The sequence below is a fragment of the Daucus carota genome, chromosome 8 (genome assembly GCF_001625215.2).
Source record: "Daucus carota subsp. sativus chromosome 8, DH1 v3.0, whole genome shotgun sequence".
Lineage (NCBI taxonomy): Eukaryota > Viridiplantae > Streptophyta > Magnoliopsida > Apiales > Apiaceae > Daucus > Daucus carota.
The window spans coordinates 6,735,982-6,763,798 of NC_030388.2; the positions used below are offsets into that span (position 1 = coordinate 6,735,982).

A 27,817-nucleotide genomic window follows, 5' to 3' on the forward strand; every position below is an offset into this window, starting at 1 on the left:
GGGTCCTAATCGAATGGCCAGGAGGTTCAGTGGCTACGTGGTAAATGGATATCGTTTTCACACGAAGAGCAGAGATTCAAAATGCACAACCCAAAACAGCGGTGTATTTTTGACTGCTGAAACGACAAGTTTTGCAAGTTCGAAAGATGATAATCCAAAAGTCGGGGCTGTCAATTACTATGGATCAGTTGAAGAGATTGTTAAAGTTGATTACTAGGGAGTTTTTGCAATGGTTCTTTTCAGGTGCACTTGGTACCAAGAAGAGAAGGATCCATATGGTCTTACCAAGGTGAATTTTAAGAAGACCATCTGCAGATCAGAACCTTATGTCATTGCATCCCAGGTGCAACAAGTATTTTACGTGGAAGATCCGACTGAAAAGATGGTGTATTATGTCATAAAAAAATTACCAAGGGAGTGGTGTGATGTTGAACAAGAAAATGCAGATGATCAGATTGATGACAGTCATGATATCGAACCTGGATTTGAAATTCATAGTAAAGATGGTGAATTTAGTTGGTTCAGGGATGATATCCCTAAAATAGAATTTCCCATTGAACAAAATCAAGAAGACCTGTAGTTTGATAATGTTGTATTTTAGTTAGTTTGATAATTGGTTCCCTTATTGTAGTGCTTTATATCAGATGTTGCTCTACTTAATTAGTTTATGTTGTTTTATTTTTGCCTTAATTTTTAGTCCTAATTTAGTTGATGTGTCCTATCTGTTGTTGTTTAAGTATTTTATTGTCCAAATTTAGTTAATTTTCTTGCATTATTGTAGTGCTTTATATCTGTTGTTACTCAAATTTTGGTGCAAAAAATACAGGTCTAATTTGCAATTACTTGTGCCGCGTCTAATCATCTTCTTTTAAATTTGCACAGGATGGACGAGAAACTGATAACTATAGTACTGCACTATGATGGAATCTTCAGGAGGAGTGGATTTTCCCCTGGAAAGACCTTGCCAGTAGCGAAAGTACCAACCGAAGAATTTTCTTATTCAGTTCTTATGGAATACGTCAAGGATTATTTGCATTTGACGGAAATTGGAGGGGTATATACGAGAGATGGCAATAGTTGGAGGCTTCTGACCAAAGATAAAGAACTGCTAGAGCTTGTTGATCGATGCGAAAATGATGGAGAGATGGATCTCTATGTGGACACTGTGGTTGATAAAGGAGTCGAGCCCTCGGTACAAGTGCAGCCACATGTAATTGTACGACCGAGGAAGAGCATTATTACAGGTATTATAGGGCCAACCAAGGAGGGAGTGAAGCGCACATTCGTGACTACTCACCAGCTCCAACAGCAACAAGAAAAGAAAAAGAAGGCAAATAAAAAAGCACCTGAGCCGCCGAGGAGGATTTTATCACCACGACAATGTAAAAAGCAAGCTGCAGGGACTCCAGAAAACAAAGAACCGGTGGTCAATAAAAATGGTTCAGTGAGGAGAAAATTGAATTTACATGAAGGCACCGATGTTGAGGTAATAATATTTTAATAATTATGATGTCTAGTATATATCTTTCATATAATGTACCAGAACATGCACATTAGTGAAACTTTGCTTACAATATTAACCAAAATAATGCCCCTGCATAGATAAATATTTTATCAGCTGCTTTGTGTTTTTCATGCTAGCATGCTTTTTAAGTGGTTATAATGATGTCTAGTATACTCAATTGGTACTATTGATTTCTTGCAGGTACCAGCACAAACAACACCAACAAAGAATCCTTACGAGGAAAGGAGAAACAAGCAAGTGCTCGAAAACAGAGAAAAGTTTAAAGAACTTGGCTTGGATAAATTTTTGCCTAATCCTAATCCACCAGCAGTAAAGATAAACAAGGAAAAAGATAAAGTCCAAGAGGAATCAGATGAATATATCTTGGAAAATGAGAGCGAGGAAGAAGATAGTGAAGATTCATCAAAGGTAAAGCTTGTTTCATCGTTATTATGGTTAAAACTGATAGGCTTGTTTCATCATTATTATTGTTGCATCTATTCACTTAGCATTTTACAATTTGTACAAATTTTACTTTCATTAGTCTCCGAAGAAAAAGAAAATAGCACCTGGCCCCAGGACCCGTTCCCGAGCAAATGATGCGAATTTATGTGAGAAGGATCCCTTGCATGCTACGCGCAAAAAAGCAAGTAAAAAGGTCCCCGCCAAGGAGGGAGTTGAAAGTTCAACTGCTCCAAAGCTTCTAAATCCGACATGTAGTAAACTGTTAAAACAGTGTGGTGATATTCAAAGTGGTTCTATTGCTGCCTATGTCGCATTGCGCGAACTTCAAAAGCAAAATCTGGAACTTGACCCAAGGATTGAGGATGCTGGTGAATCAAGTTTACCAAATGAAGTTGAAGAAGGCGAACCAGGTAATTAATGTACAAGCACGATAATTTCTGTATTTGCGAGATAATTAGCATTAATAGGGCCAAATTTTTTTACTGATATTTCTATATCATGTTTATACCTGGATAGCTCCTAAAAGGTTTAGAGGAAGATCAAAAATGTATAAAGTTCACGGTAGGACTGCTAATGAAAAGGTGGTCATTAGATTGAACAAACAAAATCAGCCAATTGGAGATAAGAAGGTTACATCTGAGTTAAGTAACTTTCTTGGTACGCTGGTTAAGGATCATGTGTCCATTACTCATGTTAACTGGCATGTTGTTCCAGAAGACCTAAAGCAGAAAATGGTGGACTACACTCTGGTAGACATTTTTACCTAAACCTGACAAGCTTTTTATTTTTCATTTGTTTGCATTGAAATAATGTATTTTATGTTTGATACATTCTAGGAAAGGTATGATATCCCTGATGGAGGTTTGAAGTGGATAAACAAGACACTAAATACTTGTTGGAGAGTACATAAGTCCCGGGTCAAGAAGGAGCATTACACAAAATATGACACCGATGAGCAAAGGCTTGAAAACAGACCTCTTGAAATACCTCTTGAGGATTTTAAGTTGTTGCTGAAGTATTGGGCAGATGAAGGAGTTCAGGTACTCCTAACACCCTAACACGCATATAAAAAATTAAATTATACTAGAATTGTCAATTTGCTTCATGTATTAGAGACACATAAATACATTCTAAGTAGAGAATTAAATTGTTTTTTAACAGAAACTTGCAAGGGATAATACATCCCATCGTAATTCATATGCTGACCCACATACTCTCGGTCGTACACCTCTTGTTCAAGTTAGACAAAATTTGGTATGGCATCATTTAAATTTTTACAGTAAAAGTATTCAATTTAGTTGCCACACTAGCTAGTCTGACATTGGTATATATAATTTTTTTGTACACTAGAAAAACACAGACCCTAATCTTCAATCTCCATCAAATGCTAAAGTGTATTTTAGAAGCCGCAAGCGCAACCCAAAGGTCACGTACAAATCAAATACCGAAGTCATTCAAAAACGATTGGTAAGCATATTTCAAGTGGTGAATATAAACCCTGAACATGTTCTACCTTGACCAAATATATTGCAATATTATATTGTAGGATTCCATTGACGAGGTGCTGAAAAAAGGGAATGATGCAAACGAGTTGCTTCCCAGTGGAGAACATGGAGCAGAGTGGCTCGTGGGAAGGAAAGGTGACATGCCTAGCTCTGAAAACAATCCTACTACTCCACAACCTTCTGTTGCTGATTTGAAGCAGATAACTCAAGAGCTAGAGGCCAAATTTTACAGAAAGCTTCAAGGTAATATGGCTTGGATGTTAAAAAAACTAGCTGAGGCGAATCCGGGGATGAAAATAGATATTGGGGACTTTTGTGCCGCTGAGTCAAGTGATCATGATGAGAATGGGACTCCTTTTGGCAGTGGAACTCAAGTCACTCCTTTGGCCAGTGGAACTCAAGCTACTCCTTTTCCCAGTGGAACTCAAGGTGAAGGCAGTGAACGCAACACAATCTAGTTCCGGGGAGGTTCCGTATTTTAATGGTTATGTAATATATCGAATTTCTTATATTGTACACTCTAGTTCCGTATTTTAATAGTTATGTAGTTGTGTTTGTTTTGGTTGGTTGATGGAGGTTGGACTTGGAGTTGTTTTGGTGTAGTTGGATTGAGTTTGGTGTAATTGGAGCTGTTTTTGGGTAGTTTGCTATAATTTGATTTGTGATTATGGGAGTAGTTTGCTATAATTTGATTTGTGATTATGGGATTCTTCTGCAAACAGAAATGACATTTCAAAATTTTATATATTAAGTGTTACATTAGCCTTGTTTACTGTTACAAAATCACAGTGTTACATTATTTCTACCTGCTGTTAAATTATTGTGAACTTTGGTGTTACAATAAACAATTATAGTGTTACAATAGGTTGTGTGGGCCCCGCATGTGGGACGCAGGTGTGGGTCCCACACGTGGGTCCCACATGTGGGGCCCACTTTTAAAAAATATCAGTCTGGCTATGGTAACATCTTTTCAGGTGTTACATTTGGACATTCTGATGTTACAAGAGGACGCTATTGTAATACTTTTACTGTTGTTACAATAGATCAAGCAAGTGTTACAATAGACGGTCTATTGTAATGCTCGCAGATGTAACGCCCCCTAGTGTTACAATAGACGGATTGTAACACTTTTTTGGCCTATTGTAACAGCAAAAGTGGCATTACAATAGCCCACTTTTGGCGTAGTGTGCTTTCCTTGCTGACATGCTCCACACAGACCATCTTTGGAAAATTCCAGCTTTGGAATTCCTCTAACCAAATCCTTCTTGACTAACTCATTTAATGTCTTGAAATTTAAATGAGACAATCTTTTGTGCCATAGCCAACTATCATCTGAGCTTGCTTTGCTGAGAAAACAAGTGATTGATTCCGACTTGACAGAATTGAAGTCAGCTATATACACATTCCCTTTCCTTTGACCAATTAATACCACATTGTTGTCATCTCCTTTGGTGACAACACAGGCTGCAGGAGTGAAATTGACCTTGTATCCTTTGTCACAAAGTTGACTGATGCTAAGCAAGTTATGCTTAAGACCAGACACCAATGCAACTTCATCTATGATGACATTCTCTTTTGCTATCAAGCCATATCCCATAGTATATCCTTTGCTGTCATCTCCAAAGGTAATGTTAGGGCCAGCTTTCTCTACAAACTTTGTGAGCAGGGAAGAATCACCAGTCTTGTGCCTGGAGCATCCACTATTTGAAGTACCACAAATTCTTCTTATGGTTTCCCTGCACACATTTTCAAAAACGGATCAAGTTGATTTTGGTACCCAAATTGCTTTGGGTCGAGATCTGTTAGTCTTAACAGCTTTCCCTTCATTCTCAACTTTTCCCTTGGATTGAAGTGGTTCAATCTTTGGTTTTGGTTGAGAAATTGGAATATCAACATTGCTTTTAAACACAGGCATTTGAGGCATGCATACATTGTTTATACCATGCAAGTTTGAATGAAATTGAGGCATATTAAAAGCATTAAAATATGGATTGAACATATATGGCATGCCAGTCTGAGAATATGAATTGTGAGGCAATAAACCAGGCATCATGTTCATTGCAGATAAATTCATTTGAGGAACAGATGGCATAAAAATAGGAAATGATGAATTAGGAGCAATCACGGTTTTACAATTAGCAGATAAATAATTTATACTACCACATTTACTGCAAGTTTTCCTAGGAGCACTAGCATTGGGTGTGTAATTAGTGTGCTTATTGACTTCAATCTTACCATTCCTATTCCCCTTTTTCTTTTTAGTCTCTTCTGATTTAGACTCACTAGCATCCAATTTCTTCCTAGTCTTATTACTGGAATTATGAATGTTGTTTACACTCTCACTAGTCTCAGAAGAATTATTCTCACCTTTGACAAAGTTCTTCTTAACAGGACCATATTTCTTGTTAAGTTTCTTGAGAGCTTTCTTGTCAACTGATGAATTTTTGTTCAATTGATGACTTTTATCAGTTGAAGCTTTGGTTTTCAACTGATGATCATCATCAGTATTTTCATCACTTGAACTGACCTCTGAGATCTCAAGAGCTTTCTTGTCTCTTTTCCATTCATTCACAACAAAGGTTTCTCTACTTTGCATGTTGATGATATTAGTGGAAACATCTCTTCCAGATTTCCATTTGGAAATTATTTCTTTTTCCTTATCAAGCTATTTTCTCATGATCTCTTCTCTTTTTAAGACAACCAAAAGATCATCTTTGGCTGTCTGACATTCAATTTTCAGTTTCTCAAACTCAATGAACTGAGTTTCCAGAGCACTGTTTCTATCACTAAGAAAGGTGTTAGCTTGCTTAATTCTACAATTTTCCTTAGTGAGAGACTTTAAAGAGACATGCAAATGATATAATTCGGTAGACATTTCATTGATAGTAGCATTGCATTCATCTTTAGTTAACTCAACTAAGTTTGTAGTAAATACCTGACTACTGCTTCCAGTGTTTTCTTCTTGATCTGTGGAGTTAGCCATTAGAGCAAGATTGACAAACTCCTCCTCTTCATCAGAATCATCTTCAGCTGCCCAATCATCCTTTGTAATGAATGCTCTTTCTTTTTGCTTGAGAAGTTCATAGTATTTCTTTTTGTAGTCCATACTTTTACTTGACCTCTTCTCAGCTTTAGGCTTTCTGCATTCATTTGCAAAGTGACCTGCATTTCCACAGTTGAAGCACTTGAATTTTGATCTATCCACCATGCTTCTGTCAGACTTGGGATTGCCTTTAAATGATTTTGCAGGGTTAAAATTCTTCTTGAATTTCAGTTTGGAGAATCTTCTTAACAGGAAGGCCAAGTGCTCATCAATCCCATCACTTTCTTCACCAGAATCAGCTACATCTTTTCCTTTTCCTTTGCTTGATTCTGAGCTCTCTTCTTTGACCAACTTCTCAGTTTCTTCAACTTAAGATTTTCCCTTATCCTTGACAGTATCATCAAGAGATACAACTAGAGCCACTGATGAATACCCTTTCTTTTGACTCTTTTCTATCTCTTCATCTTGTTCCATTTCAAGCTCATAAGTTTTCAAAGTTCCATACAGTCTCTCAAGAGTGTAGTCTTTGAATTCTTGAGTGTTTCTGAGAGAGACTGTCATGGGTTTCCATTCTTTGGGAAGAGCTCTCAAGAATTTCAAATTTGAATCCTTAACTTGATATATTCTTCCAAAAAGTTTCAGACCATTTAACAGTTTTTGAAATCTGTTAAATGTGTCACTTAAACTTTCACCAGCCTTGAAATGGAATGACTCATATTGTTGAATCAGCAACTGCATTTTGTTTTCTCTTACTTGCTCATTCCCTTCACAGATGGTCCTGATGGTGTCCCAAACTTCTTTGGCACTAGTCCAGCTGTTAACACTATCAATCATTTCTTGATCCAAACCATTAAACAGAAGGTTCATGGTTTTCTTATCCTTGTGCACTTCTTCAGTGTCTTCTTGAGAGTATTCATGGATAGGTTTTGGAACCATCTTTCCTACCATGTCTTCACCATTAGCTCCAATACTGGTACAGACCTTCATGGGGACATGAGGTCCTTTCTCAATGCAGTTCACATAACTTTCATCAATAGACAACAAATGCAAATGCATTCTTACTTTCCAGTGAAAGTAGTTGTCTTTGTCAAGAACAAGAATCTTCACTCCAGCATCCTTCTTTCCCATCTTTCTCTAGCAGTGTTGATCTCACTACACCATAGATTGGCTTATGCAATGGTTTTTGAAACCATTGCTCTCAAAACGTTGCCTTAGCTATGATATTTTTGGACAACTGCAACGAAGCTAAAACTGTGTTGCGTTATACACATACCTACCATTACAATTTACTCATATTAATGTAACATATAATGTTGTGTTGCATTATTCTTATTCAGTATTAATAATAAATAATAATATTAAACATTAATCTGCTGACGTGGAAGTGGGCCCCACCGGTGGGTCCCAATATGCTGACGTGGCAGTGGGCCCCACGTGTGGGTCCCACATTGCGGACATGGCATGCTGACGTGGCAGGTGGCCCCCACCTTGCTGACGTGGCACACTGACATGGCAGTGGGCCCCACCAGTGCGTCCCAATATGCTGACGTGGCAGTGGGCCCCACCAGTGGGTCCCACATTGCTAACGTGGCATGCTGACGTGGCAGGTGGGCCCCACCTTGCTGACGTGGCACGCTGACGTGGCAGTGGGCCCCACCAGTGGGTCCCACCCTGCTGACGTGCCATGCTAACGTGGCAGGTGGGCCCCACCAATGCTGATGTGTCATGCTGACGTGGCAGGTGAACTGTTGCATTTGGTTCCTAGTGTTGCGTTTGATCGTAACATTGTGTTACCATTACAATATTAGCTATTTTAAATTTTTCACTATCTTTTTTTAACGATCCGACCGTACGGATGCTGATACCTATTGATTCTAGTGTTGTGAGATTTTTCTTCAAAAATTTCAGATGTGTCTGATCAGATTTTATAATAGTCAAACAGTGGTCAACAGAGCTTCCCAGTAGCCAGATTGGCACGAATTGTGATTCTATTTTTTCTGCGACTCTTTTTCAACGATCCGACCGTACAGATGCTGATACCTATTGATTCTAGTGTTGTGAGATTTTTCTTCAAAAATTTCAGATGTGTCTGATCAGATTTCTTAATAGTCAAACAGTGGTCAAAAGAGCTTCCCAGTAGCGAGTTTACCACGAATTGTGATTCTATTTTTTCTGCGACTCTTTTTTAACGATCCGACCGTACAGATGCTGATACCTATTGATTCTAGTGTTGTGAGATTTTTCTTCAAAAATTTCAGATGTGTCAGATCAGATTTCTTAAAAGTCAAACAGTGGTCAACATAGCTTCCCCGTAGCCAGATTGGCACGAACTGTTATTCTATTTTTTCTGCTACTCTTTTTCAACGATCCGACCGTACGGATGCTGATACCTATTGATTCTAGTGTTGTGAGATTTTTCTTCAAAAATTTCAGAGGTGTCTGATCAGATTTCTTAATAGTCAAACAGTGGTCAAAAGAGCTTCCCAGTAGCCAGTTTACCACGAATTGTGATTGTATTTTTTCTGCGACTCTTTTTTAATGATCCGACCGTACGGATGCTGATACCTATTGATTCTAGTGTTGTGAGATTTTTCTTCAAAAATTTCAGATGTGTCTGATCAGATATCATTATAGTCAAACAGTGGTCAACAGAGATTCCCCGTAGCCCGTTAATTAGTTTTTTACTTTAGAATTATTTTAAAATAAAATATTTAATATTAAATAATTCCTAAATTTATTCCTAAATATTTGTTAAATGTGTCACTTAAACTTTCACCAGCCTTGAAATGGAATGACTCATATTGTTGAATCAGCAACTGCATTTTGTTTTCTCTTACTTGCTCATTCCCTTCACAGATGGTCCTGATGGTGTCCCAAACTTCTTTGGCACTAGTGCAGCTGTTAACACTATCAATCATTTCTTGATCCAAACCATTAAACAGAAGGTTCATGGTTTTCTTATCCTTGTGCACTTCTTCAGTGTCTTCTTGAGAGTATTCATGGATAGGTTTTGGAACCATCTTTCCTACCATGTCTTCACCATTAGCTCCAATACTGGTACAGACCTTCATGGGGACATGAGGTCCTTTCTCAATGCAGTTCACATAACTTTCATCAATAGACAAAAAAATGCAAATGCATTCTTACTTTCCAGTGAAAGTAGTTGTCTTTGTCAAGAACAGGAATCTTCACTCCAGCATCCTTCTTTCCCATCTTTCTCTAGCAGTGTTGATCTCACTACACCATAGATTGGCTTATGCAATGGTTTTTGAAACCATTGCTCTCAAAACGTTGCCTTAGCTATGATATTTTTGGACAACTGCAACGAAGCTAAAACTGTGTTGCGTTATACACATACCTACCATTACAATTTACTCATATTAATGTAACATATAATGTTGTGTTGCATTATTCTTATTCAGTATTAATAATAAATAATAATATTAAACATTAATCTGCTGACGTGGAAGTGGGCCCCACCGGTGGGTCCCAATATGCTGACGTGGCAGTGGGCCCCACGTGTGGGTCCCACATTGCGGACATGGCATGCCGACGTGGCAGGTGGGCCCCACCTTGCTGACGTGGCACACTGACATGGCAGTGGGCCCCACCAGTGCGTCCCAATATGCTGACGTGGCAGTGGGCCCCACCAGTGCGTCCCACATTGCTAACGTGGCATGCTGACGTGGCAGGTGGGCCCCACCTTGCTGACGTGGCAGTGGGCCCCACCAGTGGGTCCCACCCTGCTGACGTGCCATGCTAACGTGGCAGGTGGGCCCCACCAATGCTGATGTGTCATGCTGACGTGGCAGGTGAACTGTTGCATTTGGTTCCTAGTGTTGCGTTTGATCGTAACATTGTGTTACCATTACAATATTAGCTATTTTAAATTTTTCACTATCTTTTTTTAACGATCCGACCGTACGGATGCTGATACCTATTGATTCTAGTGTTGTGAGATTTTTCTTCAAAAATTTCAGATGTGTCTGATCAGATTTTATAATAGTCAAACAGTGGTCAACAGAGCTTCCCAGTAGCCAGATTGGCACGAATTGTGATTCTATTTTTTCTGCGACTCTTTTTCAACGATCCGACCGTACAGATGCTGATACCTATTGATTCTAGTGTTGTGAGATTTTTCTTCAAAAATTTCAGATGTGTCTGATCAGATTTCTTAATAGTCAAACAGTGGTCAAAAGAGCTTCCCAGTAGCGAGTTTACCACGAATTGTGATTCTATTTTTTCTGCGACTCTTTTTTAACGATCCGACCGTACGGATGCTGATACCTATTGATTCTAGTGTTGTGAGATTTTTCTTCAAAAATTTCAGATGTGTCAGATCAGATTTCTTAAAAGTCAAACAGTGGTCAACATAGCTTCCCCGTAGCCAGATTGGCACGAACTGTTATTCTATTTTTTCTGCTACTCTTTTTCAACGATCCGACCGTACGGATGCTGATACCTATTGATTCTAGTGTTGTGAGATTTTTCTTCAAAAATTTCAGAGGTGTCTGATCAGATTTCTTAATAGTCAAACAGTGGTCAAAAGAGCTTCCCAGTAGCCAGTTTACCACGAATTGTGATTGTATTTTTTCTGCGACTCTTTTTTAACGATCCGACCGTACGGATGCTGATACCTATTGATTCTAGTGTTGTGAGATTTTTCTTCAAAAATTTCAGATGTGTCTGATCAGATATCATAATAGTCAAACAGTGGTCAACAGAGATTCCCCGTAGCCCGTTAATTAGTTTTTTACTTTAGAATTATTTTAAAATAAAATATTTAATATTAAATAATTCCTAAATTTATTAAACTAAAACATAAATTATTTAAAAATATTATTTTTATATTAAAAATATAAACTAATTAATTGAGATATTATATATAATTAACTAATTGAGATATTACATCTAATTTAACTGAGGCGGGAAAACAAACCCCAGAATATTTCATTTCCCCCCCGACAAAACCAAAATTTTGTGTAAGTCCAAAACATTCCCCCCTTTCACCCGACATTTCTCTCTAACCTCACCATTTCACCATCTCCGACCTCACCAGCTCACCATCTCCATTTCTTCACTCCGACCTCCGCTCAACCTGCATTTCATTTACTCTGACCTCCGCTCAACCTGCATTTCATTCACTCTCTCTCAATTAGTAAGTACGAAACTAGGGTTTCCGCTGAAGAAGCTCAAATCAACGGAGTTCTGCCTGAAGAAGATGAAATCAGAGCATATCTCTTACTTATTTGCTTCATTTAAGCTAACTAACTGTATTTAGCTTCTTACTAACTGTTTTCTTTGATTATGCAGGTAATTAGGGCTTTCAAATTAGGGCTTTCGAATTAGGGATTTTATCAAGGTAACCTTTGATTTTGTTTTAGTCCATTGTTGTTTCTCTATTGTTTTATTTGTAGCTCAAATTAGGGCTTTCGAATTAGGGCTTCTTGCATGTAGTTGAATGTAATTGAATATATATATATATATATTTGATTCGATTTGGATGTTGATAGGGAGAGATATAGAGAGAGAGAGAGGGAGTGCAAAAGAGACAGAGAGGGTGGGAGAGAGAGTGAGAGGGGGAGAGATGGGGATATAGTGAGAGAGGGAGAGAGTGAGTGTGGGAGAGAGATGGGGGTAAAGTGAGAGAGGGAGAGAGTGAGTGTGGTAGAGAGAGACAGATAAGAGGTGGAAAGAGTGAGTGTGGGAGAGAGAGACAGATAGAGACAGAGAGAGTGAGAGGGAGAGAGATGGGGATAGAGTGAGAGAGGGAGAGAGTGAGTGTGGAAGAGAGATGAATTTCAGAGAATACTATAATGGAATGATTCCTCAGAGTTGGTGTGAATTTTGGAGGGATTATCAAAAGACAGAGAAAAGTCGAAAAACAACGGAAGTGTGTGGATGTTTGCATTTAGAGGGGAGATCCATGATCTTGACTGAAACAGATCAGAGGATTATATGATAATGCATAAGTGAATAATTTAAGATGAATAAAGAATTGAAGAAAGGGAATCCATGTAGTGATGTATCTGACATAATGTATTTTTAGCTAGTTTATTAACCACTGTAATAGACAACTTCAGGGCTTGATCAGATATATCAAAAAAAACTATGATTGTGCTTCTAATGATGATGTATACGCGGTTATACTATTTTGGTGCCTACTTATTGATGTGCTAGAAATAATATATACCTTTAAATCGCAAGCGCACGATCACCGTTTTAATATTTAAGATTCATTCCACATGGATTAAAATTTTATTCTCGCAACTTTAAATTAATAATCTAGACAGATTAGAACAATTAAGAGTGAAATGTGGCTTTTTCTAAGTTCCAAATTAACTAAAATAATTACTTGTCACTTATCAAAATTTTAACTAATTAATTATTCTAAATTATCTAGAGAATTTATAAACTAAACTAAGTCAGAGCATTTTGGCATGACTTAACCAACCAACAGTGCACCAATTCTTGACTCGATCAAAAGTACAAACAAAAGCAGATCATTATAGACTCAACAAAAGAAAATGCAGCAGAAGTTAAATAAAGAAAATGGATTCAATCTCGTAAACACAGAACCCAGCAACAACTAACTAGGAATATTGACTCGGAAACACGGTGAAAACTCAGAAATACCGGGGTGAATACAAGCCCACGACCGAGCTAAACGAATTCACCTCAAAGCAACGCAGAAACAACGTAAGAGACAGAGCATCACAAATACGAACAAAACTATGTACTCGTAGAGAACTAACAATTCAGACTCAGTTTGTACGCAGTACATGACTCAGAAACTCAGAACAAAAACAACTAAAACCGAAACGAACACTACTAAAAAAGAAACGACCCCAGTGGACTAAACTAACAACCCAGTAACCCAAAAACAGAGGAGTCAAATCTGGACACCTTGACTCGGAATAAATCAAAGAAAACAACAACGCAGTAGACCAGCCAACTCAAGACTCGACTCAGGTTCTGAACTCGGACTCGATGCTGCAGGACTCGACTCGATCAAAAATACCCAAAACAGACCATCACAAACTCAGCTGCAAGAAACTAACTCAGTGACTAAAGCCATCAAAAATGCAAGTCAGCAACTCGGCTAAACTCAGAAAATAAACAGGGCCATGACTCGGAAATGTAGCAAACGAGAAACAAAGTAAAAATAAACAGGGGATGGGGGTTTTGCTTTTAGAAAACACAACAGTAGATAATTTATTTTAATAAAACGAAGCAGGGGTTGTAAGAAGGCTATTTAACACTAATATTATGTTTATTAAACTACTGCTTTGCACTTTATAAAAGTAAAACAGAATGATTTTGGAAATTCTTAAGTCTAAAGCCCCACACAAATCATCTTTTGTGCTAGAGTTTTACTTACTTTCTCAAAAAGTAAATTTAAAGCTAGAAACTAATTAACTACATTAAGGGCTCCTTTCAATTCACAAGCAATTTTGAAATTAATTAATGTGGTTAGAGAAAGATTTCATAGCCAAAGGGAAATAAATAAAGAGCAAAATTTAAGAACAAGAAGGAATGACAAAGATGAATGCTTGTATTGATAATAAAAGTGATTACAAATTTAGAGTGCTACTACTAGATCTACTACATAAAAAGAGAGGCTACTAAAAAGAGAAAATCCTAGGTAGGTTGAAACATGATGGGGAGGTGTGTATTTATAGGGGGAAATTAGGGTAAAGGGGGGGTGTAGGTGTCCCATCTAGATGCTTCCTTGAGAATATTCCCCTATGATCCTTTTCTTCCATCTTTTTCTCTTTTTTGCTTTATTCTTTTATTTCTTCAAGCATTTGCAATATTCCTACAAAAAAACAAATAAACAAATAAATAAATGAGAACAAGCAATAATTAGGCATTTAAAATATACAAAAATATGCACTTATCAAACTTCCCCATACCTATATTTTGCTCGTCCTCGAGTAAAATCAAAAGAAAAGAAAATAAACTAAGAAAACTAGATGTGATTCCTAGGCTCCTTTTCGTAGGCGTGACGGGTGATTTTAGGTTCACCAACCCGTTAAACTCGTAGACGATCTCTACAAGAGGAGTTTTTGTCTCCTAAGGGTTTACAGAAGATATAACCATAAAATCTTCGAGACATTCTAGCAAGTGTCTACTCGACTCTACTCTAATTTCGTTGGTGTTAACAAAAAGCGTTTTTAAGGAAAATACGACTTAAAGACTCATCTACTAATAATCAAGATACAGTTATCTCTAATTTACTTGACTCGACACAAAAATTTACTAGAAATCCAAGGTGTGTAATGATTTTAAGGCATTTGATGGATCCTAATTGTCTAAGAATATTTTCTCTTTTTCAACCAATTTTGAACTGACCCAATCTCTATCGAAACAAATATCTAGCCAAACTTCACGAATTCTTATTTTTTTTTTCTCTTTTTTTTTGCATTGACTTTATTTTGCCCGTTTTCTTAGGCAAACAATGTTACCCATGTAGCGTGCTTTGGGTCAGTGACTCCCAAACCAAACGGTCTTAGGGCACTAGGTTTTGAAATCCCCCTACGGACTTAATTGCTCGAGTAACAAAGGCCACAAAACGAGACTAGCCAATCTACTTTTTCCCATTTATCTAAAGATTTTATCTATAAAGAACAATGGGTATTGAAGTAGTTATTCCTTTTCTTTTTCTATCTCTCTTTTTATTTTTTTATTTTTTTATTTTTCTTCTTTTTTTCTTTTTTTTATTCGCAAAGGTTCGATTCGACATTGTTTCAACATGTGGGTTCTCTCTCAGGTATCAAATAATATCACTAGACAATCTCTCCATCAAAAGTCTCGTGCAAAAGTGTGTGCCATCTTGGAATTTAAAGTACAAATCGGTCGATACAACCTTCAAAAGACAACCTTACTCAACTACGTTCAAATTATCTAAAAGACACTACATATATATATACTTTTCGAAAACATGCTAAACACCAACTACTCCTAAAGTTCGAGTGAGGGAAAGACAACTTAGCTAAAATATCTCTATTTTTGGATTTTTCTAATTTTTCATTTTTTTTTTGGGTTTTCATTTTTTTAGAATTACACTAAAGCCCTCCCCATACCTAAATCATGCATTGTCCTCAATGTATGCAAAAGAGAGAGTTGAAATGAGAGAGTAAAGAGGAAAAATACCTGAACAGGAGATGAAGGAGATTTTTATTAACTACTGAAGCAACTTACATGATCAAGGCTCGATGAGGTGGATGACCTCTTCCTCCGAATCAACAGGCAATTCTAAAAATGGTTTAAGACGTTGACCATTAACTTTAAAAACATTACCATTTTTAGGATCCTGAATTTCAACAGCACCATGAGGAAAAACAACTTGAACAACGTAAGGACCATCCCATCTAGAACGCAACTTACCGGGAAACAAATGAAGCCTAGAATTGTATAGAAGAACTTTTTGGCCGGGAGAAAAGGATTTTCTCAAAATGGTTTTATCATGGAAGGCCTTGGTTCTCTCTTTGTAAATTTTAGCATTTTCGTAGGCATCATTTCTAAGTTCGTCTAACTCGGTCAATTGTAACTTCCGATGACTACCGGCGGTGGGTAAGTTGAAGTTCAATTCTCTAATGGCCCACATGGCCCTATGCTCTAACTCAACCGGCAAATGGCAAGCTTTACCATACACGAGTCTATAAGGAGACATTCCTAAGACGGTCTTAAAGGCGGTCCGATAGGCCCATAAGGCGTCTATCAACTTGGTGGACCAATCCTTCCTATTCGAGTTGACCGTCTTTTCTAAGATTTGCTTAATTTGCCGGTTTGACACCTCTACTTGGCCACTCGTTTGAGGGTGATAAGGTGTAGCAAGCCTATGAGTGATGGAGTACTTCTTAAGAAGAGACTCGAATTGACGGTTTTTAAAATGCGTCCCTTGGTCACTAATGATAGCCCTAGGCGTTCCAAATCGAGAAAAGATATTCTCTTTAAGGAATCGAAGGACAACTTTGTTGTCATTAGACCGGGTCGTCCCAAAAGAAATGTTTCACTTGAGAAAAGAACTTGGCTTTATCATTCTTGGACCAATTCGAGGGAATGTCACCGGTCGCTAGGTAATTGACTATGTCGGCGAACCAAGGGAGAGTGGAAATTGAAAGGAGATGTTCATCGGGAAATGACTCGCTTAAGGGCAAGTCGTTAGTGGATTCAACCACTAATCGAGAGAGGTGATCGGCGACGACATTCTCACAACCTTTCTTATCCCTAATCTCTAAGTGAAACTCTTAGAGCAACAACACCCATCTAATCAATCGGGCGTTTGAGTCTTTTTTAGAGAAAAGGTACCTAAGAGGGGCATGGTTGGTGTAAACAATGATTTTGGACCCGATAAGATAAGAGCGAAATTTTTCTAAGGAAAAGACTATGGCTAGAAGTTCTCTTTCGGTGGTAGAGTAGTTGAGTTGGGCATCATTTAAGGTCTTACTAGCGTAGTAAATGACGTGAGGCCTCTTATCTATTCGTTGTCCTAAAACCGCTCCTATGGCATAATCGGATGCGTCACACATGAGCTCAAAAGGTTGACTCCAATCGGGAGACTTCATGATCGGGGCCGAAGTCAATTCTCTCTTAAGGTCTTCGAAGGAATGAACACACTCACTTGTGAACTCGAATTTGACATCCTTAGCTAGAAGGTTGGTCAAAGGTCGGGCCTTTTTGCTAAAATCCTGAATGAATCTACGATAAAATCCCGCATGTCCAAGGAAAGAACGAATTTCCTTAACAGACTTGGGAGGTGGGAGATTAGCTATTAGGTCGACCTTAGCCTTGTCTACTTTGATCCCTTTTTCAGAAATTTTATGTCCTAAAACGATTCCCTCTTTAACCATGAAATGACATTTCTCCCAATTTAACACTAAATCCGTTTCCTCACATCTTTTCAAAACTAAGTCTAGATTGTTAAGGCATTGGTGAAAAGATGGTCCAAAGATGGAAAAGTCGTCTATGACGACTTCTAGAAAGTCACCTACCATTTCCGAGAAGATGCTAGTCATGCACCTTTGGAACGTGGACGGGCCTGTAGTTAGGACAAAAGCTAGACGTCTATATGCGAAGGTTCCAAAAGGGCAAGTGAAGGTGGTCTTTTCTTGGTCTTCGGGTGCAATCGGGATTTGAAAATATCCCGAATAACCATCTAAAAAGCAATAGAAGGCATGACCCGCTAACCTCTCTAGCATTTGATCGATAAAGGGCAAAGGAAAATGATCTTTCCTAGTGACGGCATTGAGCTTCCTAAAATCTATGCACATTCTCCAACCGGATTGAACACGGGTTGGAACTTGCTCATTGTTCTCATTGGTCACCAAAGTAATGCCCGACTTTTTAGGCACTACATGAACGGGACTCACCCACTTGCTATCGGAAATGGGATAAATGATCCCATTGTCTAAGCACTTAAGAATCTCTTTCTTAACTACCTCCATCATGGGAGGATTCAACCTCCTTTGAGGTTCTCTCACGGGCTTTGCATCTTCTACCAAATGAATCCTATGTTGGACAATCGCCGGGCTAATTCCTTTAATGTCCGAGATGCTCCACCCTATCGCTCCCTTATGCTTTCTAAGGATTCCTAAAAGTTCTTCCTCTTGTGACGTAGTCAAATTAGAGGCAATGATGACGGGATATGACTCGTTAGGGCCTAGAAAAGCATACTTAAGAGTGTCGAGAAGAGGTTTGAGTTCTATTTCCGGCGGTTGTGACTCAACGGTTTTGTTTGGTGATGGCAAAGGCTCGGGTTCAACATCACGCTTTTGACTCGTTGTAGGAATGGTGGATTCCAACATTTGGTTGACCTCATGTGTGTAGTCGGAAGCATCCCAATCCTCTCCAAAATGTTTTAAGCAAAATTCAAGGGCATCTTTAGGATTCATGAGATCTTGATCAACTATTTCATCAATTAAATTGACGTCTAAAGGTTGATCATAGAAATCATCGGATTGTTTCCCTACATGAAAGATGTTGAGGTCGATTGTCATGTTGCCAAATGTTAGCTTCATTAAGCCATTCCTACAATTAATCAACGCGTTGGATGTAGCTAAAAAGGGTCGTCCTAGGATGATGGGAATTTGATTCTTCGGGTTCCTAACCGGTTCGGTCTCTAGGACGACGAAATCTACGGGAAAAACAAAGTCACCTACTTTAATTAGCACATCTTCGATCATTCCCTCAGGAATTTTCACGGATCGATCGGCTAATTGAAGTGTGACATTGGTTTGTCGGAGCTCCCCTAAACCTAAGGCTTGGTTGACCGAATATGGAAGGAGATTAACACTAGCCCCTAAATCAAGTAACGCCTTATCCACAAAAGTTTCTCCTATGACACATGAAATTGTAGGACAACCGGGGTCCTTGTATTTCACGGGAATTTGGTTTGATAGAATCGAACTAATGTGAGAGGTAAGGAAAGCTTTCTTAGGAACATGGTTAGTTCTCTTATGGGTACATAACTCCTTAAGACACTTAGCATATGAGGGAATTTGTTGAATTGCATCTAAAAGGGGTATGTTGACCTTGACTTGCTTAAACACTTCCAAAATCTTCTCCATTTGAGCCGATTGCTTAGGTGAAATAAGTCTTTGAGGGTAAGGGACTCTTGGTTTATAGACTACTTCACTTTGCAACTCGGAATTTGGTTCCGGGTTTGGGTCACTCGACTCCTCACGGGCTTTTGAACACTCGGGTTTGTCATGATTAATGGTAGTACGGGGTGGACTTGGGTTAGAAGTCGAATCCCCTTTCTTACCGAGGTTCTCACCAACTTGGGTATCAACTTGTTTACCTGACCTAAGGGAAATAACCGAATGCACATTATCCGGGGGTCTTTGGTTAAGTGGAAATTTTGGGTTCGGCTCCGGTTGACTAGGGAATTTTTTCTTTTCTCGTTCACACAACGTGCTCGCTAATTGACTCAATTGGGACTCTAACTTAGAGACGTCTTGCACATTAGAATGCAAAAGTTGCCTATCTTGGGTTAAAGTTTGCATGAAGGTTTGTTGGGATTGGGTCAAGTTAGTTTGCGATTTCACTAAGGCCTCTATGCTCTTTTCTAAGGAATTGAGTCTCTTATCCGAATCATTAAAACCGGGAGGATTTAACGGAGCTTGACTCGGGTTTTGATAATTCGGAAAAGAATTGGGATTGGGCCTAGGAAAATTAGGTTGTGGAGTTTGAAAGTTTTGACCTTGGTTCCACGAGAAATTCGGGTGATTCTTCCACCCGGGGTTGTACGTTGGTGCAAACGGGTCATTTCTAGGCTTAGGTTGAAACATCGTGTTCACTTGCTCAAAATCGTGAGATTGTTGTATCTCGGGATGGGAAGCATTATAGTTCGGGAACATAGGCATAGATGTGGGGCCACTATGAGATTCTAAAGCCTCGAGTTGCTTAGTAAGGGTTGCTAATTTGGCATCGGTTGCCACATTGTTTCCTATCGAGTGCAAACCCCTAGAGGTAGACCCCTCGATCGATTTTTTAGGTTCCCTAGTAGATTCCCATAACATTGTTTTCTCGGCTAAGTCCTCGAAAAATTCCCACCCTTGATCCTCATCTTTTTCCATGAATTTGCCTTGGCACATAGACTCTAATAAAGCGGTGGTTTGACTATCTAAGGCCTCGTACACAATCTTACAAAGTCTCCATTTCTCTATTCCATGGTGGGGGCATTGTGATAAAAGATTTTTGAAACGATCAAAGAATTTCCAAAAAGACTCATTTTCCCTTTGATGGAATTGATTTATTTCATTTGTAATTCGAGTCGTTTTATGGTTTGGAAAATACTTTTTAAGAAACATTACCACAAACCCCTCCCAAGTGGAAATAGAATTGACGGGAAGACTATACAACCATTTTTTAGCATTTTCTTTTAAAGCAAAGTTGATTAGTCTAAGCCGAATGGAGTCCTCACTCAATTGTTGGAGTTTTTGCAAACCGCAAACCTCCTCAAATTCTTGAATAAAGATATAGGGATCCGCACCTTCACTCCCTAAAAACTTTGGCAACATGCCAATGTGATGTGCCTTAATCTCGAAATTATTCCCATTAACGGGAGGAAGGGTGATACACGATGGTTGAGCGGAACGGGACGGGTAACAACGGTCTTTAAGAGACAACGCCATGTTTACTATCGGTTCGCTAGCTTCTATGGGTTCGGAGTCCGAAGAGGACGAAGAAGGAATTTCGATGATCGGTCTAATTAATCTAGACGATTCGTTCCTAACCCAAGTAGTTCGCATAAACTAGATAGTAAACACGTAGCAAATAAGTGCGAAAAAATAAAACAAACAAAAGAAAGGGTGTAAAAGAGAAAAACTTAATTCTAGGGTTCCATAAAAATGAACTAGACCTTGCTCCTAACGTTAAGGACCACCAAAAACTCGATAAATCCAAAATTATTCGGACCGGTCTGGCCAGTTTGGAGCAGGCATTGCCAAGAGGCCAATCTCCGCGCTTAGACACCAAACCTTAATCGGCCAGGTAAGCTTTCGCTTGTACTTAGACACCGAAAAGTCGGAATAATTAAAGATTACCTCGTCTTTTAGGTACCTTCCTAGTTGAGCGCGAAACCTAGGGGCTAATGTCTAATTCAATTTTATTAAAGGCTAGGGAATGCAAATGAAGATATTAAGTTGTTGTGGGCCAAGGAAAGAGTGATGAAATCCCTTCCCTTATCTTATGAGTGGTTTTGCCCTTAAGATTTATTTAAATGATGCACCACACAACGAGATAATAAAAGCTATAAACAATTATGGATGATTTAAACTACGTGTCCTAATCTAGAGAAAAAAAAATTAACGTACCTTGGGGTCCTCCAGCGATCACCACAATTAAAGGTACAAAAATTTAAAAAAAAACAAAAATTAAAATCTAAATGATGTTTCCTAAGTGTAAAAATGCATGATGCAACACATATGTATTTCTAACTACTATTTTTGGATTTTAAGTTTTTTATTTGTTTGTGATTTTCAATTTTCAAATTTGTTTGTGATTTTCTAAATAAAACGAAAAATAAGAGTGGAGAGATACGGGTTACCAAAGCAAGCTTCCAAATCCGAGAAAAATTTGTCCACTTTACACCATGATTCCCGAATATTCCTTTTCGAAATAAAGAACAAAAAATAGTGAGAAAAAAACTAATCCGAAAGATTAAAAATAAAGGAGCGAAAAATTAATTTTAAGTCCCGGCAGTGGCGCCAAAAACTTGATGTGCTAGAAATAATACCTTTAAATCGCAAGCGCACGATCACCGTTTTAATATTTAAGATTCGTTCCACAGGGATTAAAATTTTATTCTCGCAACTTTAAATTAATAATCTAGGCAGATTAGAACAATTAAGAGTGAAATGTGGCTTTTTCTAAGTTCCAAATTAACTAAAATAATTACTTGTCACTTATCAAAATTTTAACTAATTAATTATTCTAAATTATCTAGAGAATTTATAAAGTAAACTAAGTCAGAGCATTTTGGCATGATTCGTACACTAATCTTCCTGGCCAATTCAACAGATTAGCTCGTTAAAAAAATTTGCTTAAATCAAGAAAATGGTACAGACTTAACCAACCAACAGTGCACCAATTCTTGACTCGATCAAAAGTACAAACAAAAGCAGATCATTATAGACTCAACAAAAGAAAATGCAGCAGAAGTTAAATAAAGAAAATGGATTCAATCTCCTAAACACAGAACCCAGCAACAACTAACTAGGAATATTGACTCGGAAACACGGTGAAAACTCAGAAATACCGGGGTGAATACAAGCCCACGATCGAGCTAAACGAATTCACCTCAAAGCAACGCAGAAACAACGTAAGAGACAGAGCATCACAAATACGAACAAAACTATGTACTCGTAGAGAACTAACAATTCAGACTCAGTTTGTACGCAGTACATGACTCAGAAACTCAGAACAAAAACAACTAAAACCGAAACGAACACTACTAAAAAAGAAACGACCCCAGTGGACTAAACTAACAACCCAGTAACCCAAAAACAGAGGAGTCAAATCTGGACACCTTGACTCGGAATAAATCAAAGAAAACAACAACGCAGTAGACCAGCCAACTCAAGACTCGACTCAGGTACTGAACTCGGACTCGATGCTGCAGGACTCGACTCGATCAAAAATACCCAAAACAGACCATCACAAACTCAGCTGCAAGAAACTAACTCAGTGACTAAAGCCATCAAAAGTTCAAGTCAGCAACTCGGCTAAACTCAAAAAATAAACAGGGCCATGACTCAGAAATGTAGCAAACGAGAAACAAAGTAAAAATAAACAAGGGATGGGGGTTTTGCTTTTAGAAAACACAACAGTAGATAATTTATTTTAATAAAACGAAGCAGGGGTTGTAAGAAGGCTATTTAACACTAATATTATGTTTATTAAACTACTGCTTTGCACTTTATAAAAGTAAAACAGAATGATTTTGGAAATTCTTAAGTCTAAACCCCCACACAAATCATCTTCTGTGCTAGAGTTTTACTTACTTTCTCAAAAAGTAAATTTAAAGCTAGAAACTAATTAAGTACATTAAGGGCTCCTTTCAATCCACAAGCAATTTTGAAATTCATGTGGTTAGAGAAAGATTTCATAGCCAAAGGGAAATAAATAAAGAGCAAAATTTAAGAACAAGAAGGAATGACAAAGATGAATGCTTGTATTGATAATAAAAGTGATTACAAATTTAGAGTGCTACTACTAGATCTACTACATAAAAAGAGAGGCTACTAAAAAGAGAAAATCCTAGGTAGGTTGAAACATGATGGGGAGGTGTGTGTTTATAGGGGGGAATTAGGGTAAAGGGGGAGTGTAGGTGTCCCATCTAGATGCTTCCTTGAGAATATTCCCCTATGATCCTTTTCTTCCATCTTTTTCTCTTTTTTGCTTTATTCTTTTATTTCTTCAAGCATTTGCAATATTCCTACAAAAAAACAAATAAACAAATAAATAAGTGAGAACAAGCAATAATTAGGCATTTAAAATATACAAAAATATGCACTTATCACTTATTGCATCAATCAGAAAGATTTAGCTCATTCTGTTTTAATCTGCATATCATCAACAAAGTGTTGATCATGTATATGATTATATCTATGTGAGAGTTTAATTAACATATACATTCTATGTGAGAGTCTATATGTATTGTGTGCTTAATAATCTGATTTTTTTTCTTCTTGTTCTGCAGCTCTGCAAATATTTTCGGGAATCGAGTTTCGCTCAATCTTATAATTTGTACTTTGTTATAAGGTAATTTTCCAAGCCATCTTTGTATGTTTGAGCTTGTGTATGCTTTATCTGCTTATAAATAAACATGTTTTAACATGTAGTAACATGTTTTGTATATTCTGTAAATATAAGATACATTTTGCCTCTTTAGAGAAAGCATATTATAAGATACATATAATATAAGTCTGTGAATGTATTAACATGTTTTGTATCTTCAAGATAACATTAGTATACTTCTGTATTAACATGTTCTGTGAATTATAACCTATATAGCTCATGCTGATGATTTGCTAATTTGCTCGTATGTCGTTGTTGTTATACTCTGCTAGCAGCCTGCGGAAATATCTGAAGTTTTGGTGGCACTTTTAAAATTATAATAAATTTCTAAGACATGGATAATATCTTATTTAGAAATATATACATGTCTATGTATTCTAATAGGTGTTTGGCCCCTTTTCTTATTTTCTAAAGGTGTTAATCCAAGAGCTTACACTAATCAAATGGATGAGGATTATACTGTTTGGGTAGACTTTCCTAGATATAGTCAACAATATTTAGATGGTGTGGAGGGATTTTTGCAGAACGCCTTCCCCCTATTTGGAAAAGGGGATGAAATACAGTGTCCCTGCAAAAAATGTACCAATCGTCTGTGGTTACGTCGAGATGTCATTTATGACCATCTCATTTGTTACGGACCCTCGTCGTTATATGTGGAGTGGATATGTGATGTTTCACACACTAAGATGAATGGTAAGGACAATATGGATTGTGAAACGGGGATGGGTTTCGAAGATAATTTAGATGATATGTTCGATTGTACGGGTAAGGGGTTCCAAAATGTTGAAGAGGGGGAAGATGGACCAAACGTAGAGGCTGCCAAATTTTATCGCCATGTTAGAGAAGGCAAACAACCATTATACCCCGGATGTACCAAATTTTCATGGCTAAGTTTCATGATCAGACTTTATCATTTCAAGTGTGTTCATGGAATTACCGAATCTGCGTTTCAAGAGTTACTAGGGCTGATGAAAGCAGCTTTTCCTAACGCTCTCCTGCCTTCATCACTTAGTGAAGCAAAGAATACCATTAGAGATCTAGGACTAGATTATCAGAAAATACACGCTTGCCCAAATAATTGCATGCTATTTTGGGCACAAAATAGTGACAAAGATATGTGTGATAACTGTGGTGCTTCGAGGTGGGTGGTACAAGAAAAGAAGGGTAGTCCAGTGAATGATCCTCAGAAGTTGATAGACAAGGTGCCAGCAATGGTAATGAGGTACTTCCCGCTAAAACCAAGATTGCAGAGGCTGTTCATGTGCAAAGAATATTCGAAACTAATGATTTGGCATGCGGTGGGTCAAATGAAAGATGGAAAATTGAGGCATCCGGCTGATGGAGAGGCTTGGAAGACAATGGATTCCAATTATCCTCTTTTTTCATCAGAAAACCGTAATATTAGTTTAGGTGTAGCTGCTGATGGTTTTAACCCCTACCGTTCTATGAATTTAAGTCATAGTACATGGCCGATTATATTAGTCAACTACAACCTTCCACCTTGGTTATGCATGAAACAAGAGAATTTAATGCTTTCAACATTAATATCCGGACCGGATTCTCCCAAGAACAATATTGATGTGTTCATGCAACCTTTGATTGCGGAGCTGAAAGAACTATGGGATGTTGGTGTCAAAACTTATGATGTCTTAGCTGGTAAAAATTTTACTTTACATGCACGGGTGTTGTGGACTATTAGTGATTTTCAGGGATATGCTATGCTGTCGGGTTGGAGCACAAAGGGCAAATTGGCGTGTCCCGTATGCCATTACGAAACTTCGTCAAGTTACTTAAAACATAGCAGAAAAATGTGCTATATGCATCATAGGAAGTTTCTTCATCCTACACACAAATGGAGGCTGGATAAAAAAAGATTTAATGGCGAAATAGAAACAGGGCAGAGCCCTGAAATTTTAACCGGAACAGATATTGAAGAATTATTGCGCGGGTTTGAAAACTGGTTCGGGACCAAAAAAGAAAAGGCTAAAAAAATTGATTCCCCTTTTAAAAAGAAGTCTATATTTTTTGATTTGCCGTATTGGTGTCATAATCCTCTTCGACATAATCTTGACGCCATGCACATAGAGAAAAATGTGTGCGACAATATATTAGGTACTTTACTTAATATTGGTGGGAAATCAAAAGATCATGTAAATGCTCGTTTTGATTTACAAGAAATGGGTATAAGAAAGGCCCTCCATCCTGTTTTATCGGCGGATGGGAAACACATTGAAATTCAAGCTGCAATTTTTGACATGACAAAGAAAGAAAAAGAAGTTTTTTGTAGTGTGTTGAAGAATGCCAAACTGCCATATGGCAGTGCTTCTAACATTGGTCGGTTTGTACAGGAGAGAAAAGTCCTTGGGTATAAAAGCCATGATGCTCACTTCATACTCCATTATCTTTTACAATTTGCTGTGAAGAAGGCTTTAAAACCTGAGGTTGCGCTACCGTTAATTAGATTAAGTGCATTCCTTAGGGGTGTGTGGAGCAAGGTAGTTGATGTGAGTATGTTGAAGAAATTGCAAGATGATATTATTATCATACTTTGTAATTTAGAGATGATATTTCCATCTGCTTTTTTCGATATAATGATTCACTTGCTTGTTCATCTATGTCGAGAAATCGAATATGGTGGACCAGAGCACCTTCGAAATATGTTTCCAATTGAACGGTATCTTGCAAAACTTAAAGCTTATGTTCGTAATCGAAGTAAACCAGAAGGTTCAATTGCGGAGGGGTACTTGGCTGATGAATGTGTTACATTCTGTGCAAGATTTTTGAGTGATGATGGGGCAATTTCGAATATAGATGTAACCTGTCCAATACAAGCTGAATATCATATCGACACAAGAAGGAATAAGGATGGCAAAGTATTTCATTTAACAGATGCAGAGCATAAGGCTTGTCATCGATATGTTTTATTCAACTGTGGTAATCAGGAAATTGAGAAACTAATGGAGTAAGTTCTCAACCCCCTGATTTACCTGACATATATATATATATATATATATATATATATATATATATATATATATATATACATATATTCGTTATATGGCATGTCTTAATGTTAACTATATATATAGGGGAGCATCGAGTCTTGTTGAAGGGTGATCCAAATTCAAAAAGATACAAAAGGGCACGAATACACACTCAAGAGTTCGTTAATTGGTTAAAAGAAAAGGTGGCAGAAATGAACAATGTTTCAAGAGAATTGGAGGTGCTTGCATTGGGTCCTCAGCGAATAGCCAAAAGGTTTAGTGGTTATGTAGTGAACGGCTATAGATTCCATACGAGGTCTAGAGATTCTCGATGCACTACACAGAATAGTGGCGTTTTTTTGACTGCTGAAACCATTAGTTTTGCAAGTTCAAAAGATGAGAAGCCAATAGTTGGGAATGTCAGCTACTACGGAGCAATAGAAGAAATTATAGAAGTTGATTATTGGGGAGAATTTGTGGTGGTCCTGTTTAGGTGTTGTTGGTACCAAGAAGAAAAAGATCCATATGGTCTAACTCGAGTAAACTTTAGTAGATTATGTCACAAAAATGATCCCTATGTTTTGGCCTCACAAGTGCATCAGGTTTTTTATATCGAAGATCCAACTGAAAAATCAATCAATTATGTGATTAAGAAGCTCCCAAGGGACTGGTGTGACAATGAAAATGATATAGCAAGCGAAGAACATACGGATGATATTGCTGTTAATGATGCTGACATTGTTGTTGTACCACACAATGATGTTACTGTTAACAATTGGTGTAGAGAAGACGTCCCCACATCACAATTTCCCATTTAAATTACTAGTTTTGTTTGCTTCCTCATTTTGTAATAGGTCAACGTAATCACGTACATGATTTTCCTGATTATCAGGACTTATTCACGTAAATCATTTTGTTTACATTTGATCAATGTAATTTACTGTTATTTAATCATTTTGTCTTATTTACGTAAATCTTGTTTACCCGTAAATCAATGTAATTTGATGAT

The 27,817-nt window shown here is 37.8% G+C and overlaps 1 protein-coding gene across 1 annotated transcript; it reads left to right on the top strand.

Moving 5' to 3' along the window:
* The first annotated feature begins 24,267 nt into the window (after nucleotides 1–24,267).
* LOC108204161 (uncharacterized) lies at nucleotides 24,268–26,790 on the top strand. Its single transcript, XM_017373477.1, has one exon. It carries the CDS (start codon nucleotides 24,268–24,270, stop codon nucleotides 26,788–26,790), a length of 2,523 nt encoding a protein of 840 aa, XP_017228966.1.
* Nucleotides 26,791–27,817: the final 1,027 nt, after the last annotated feature.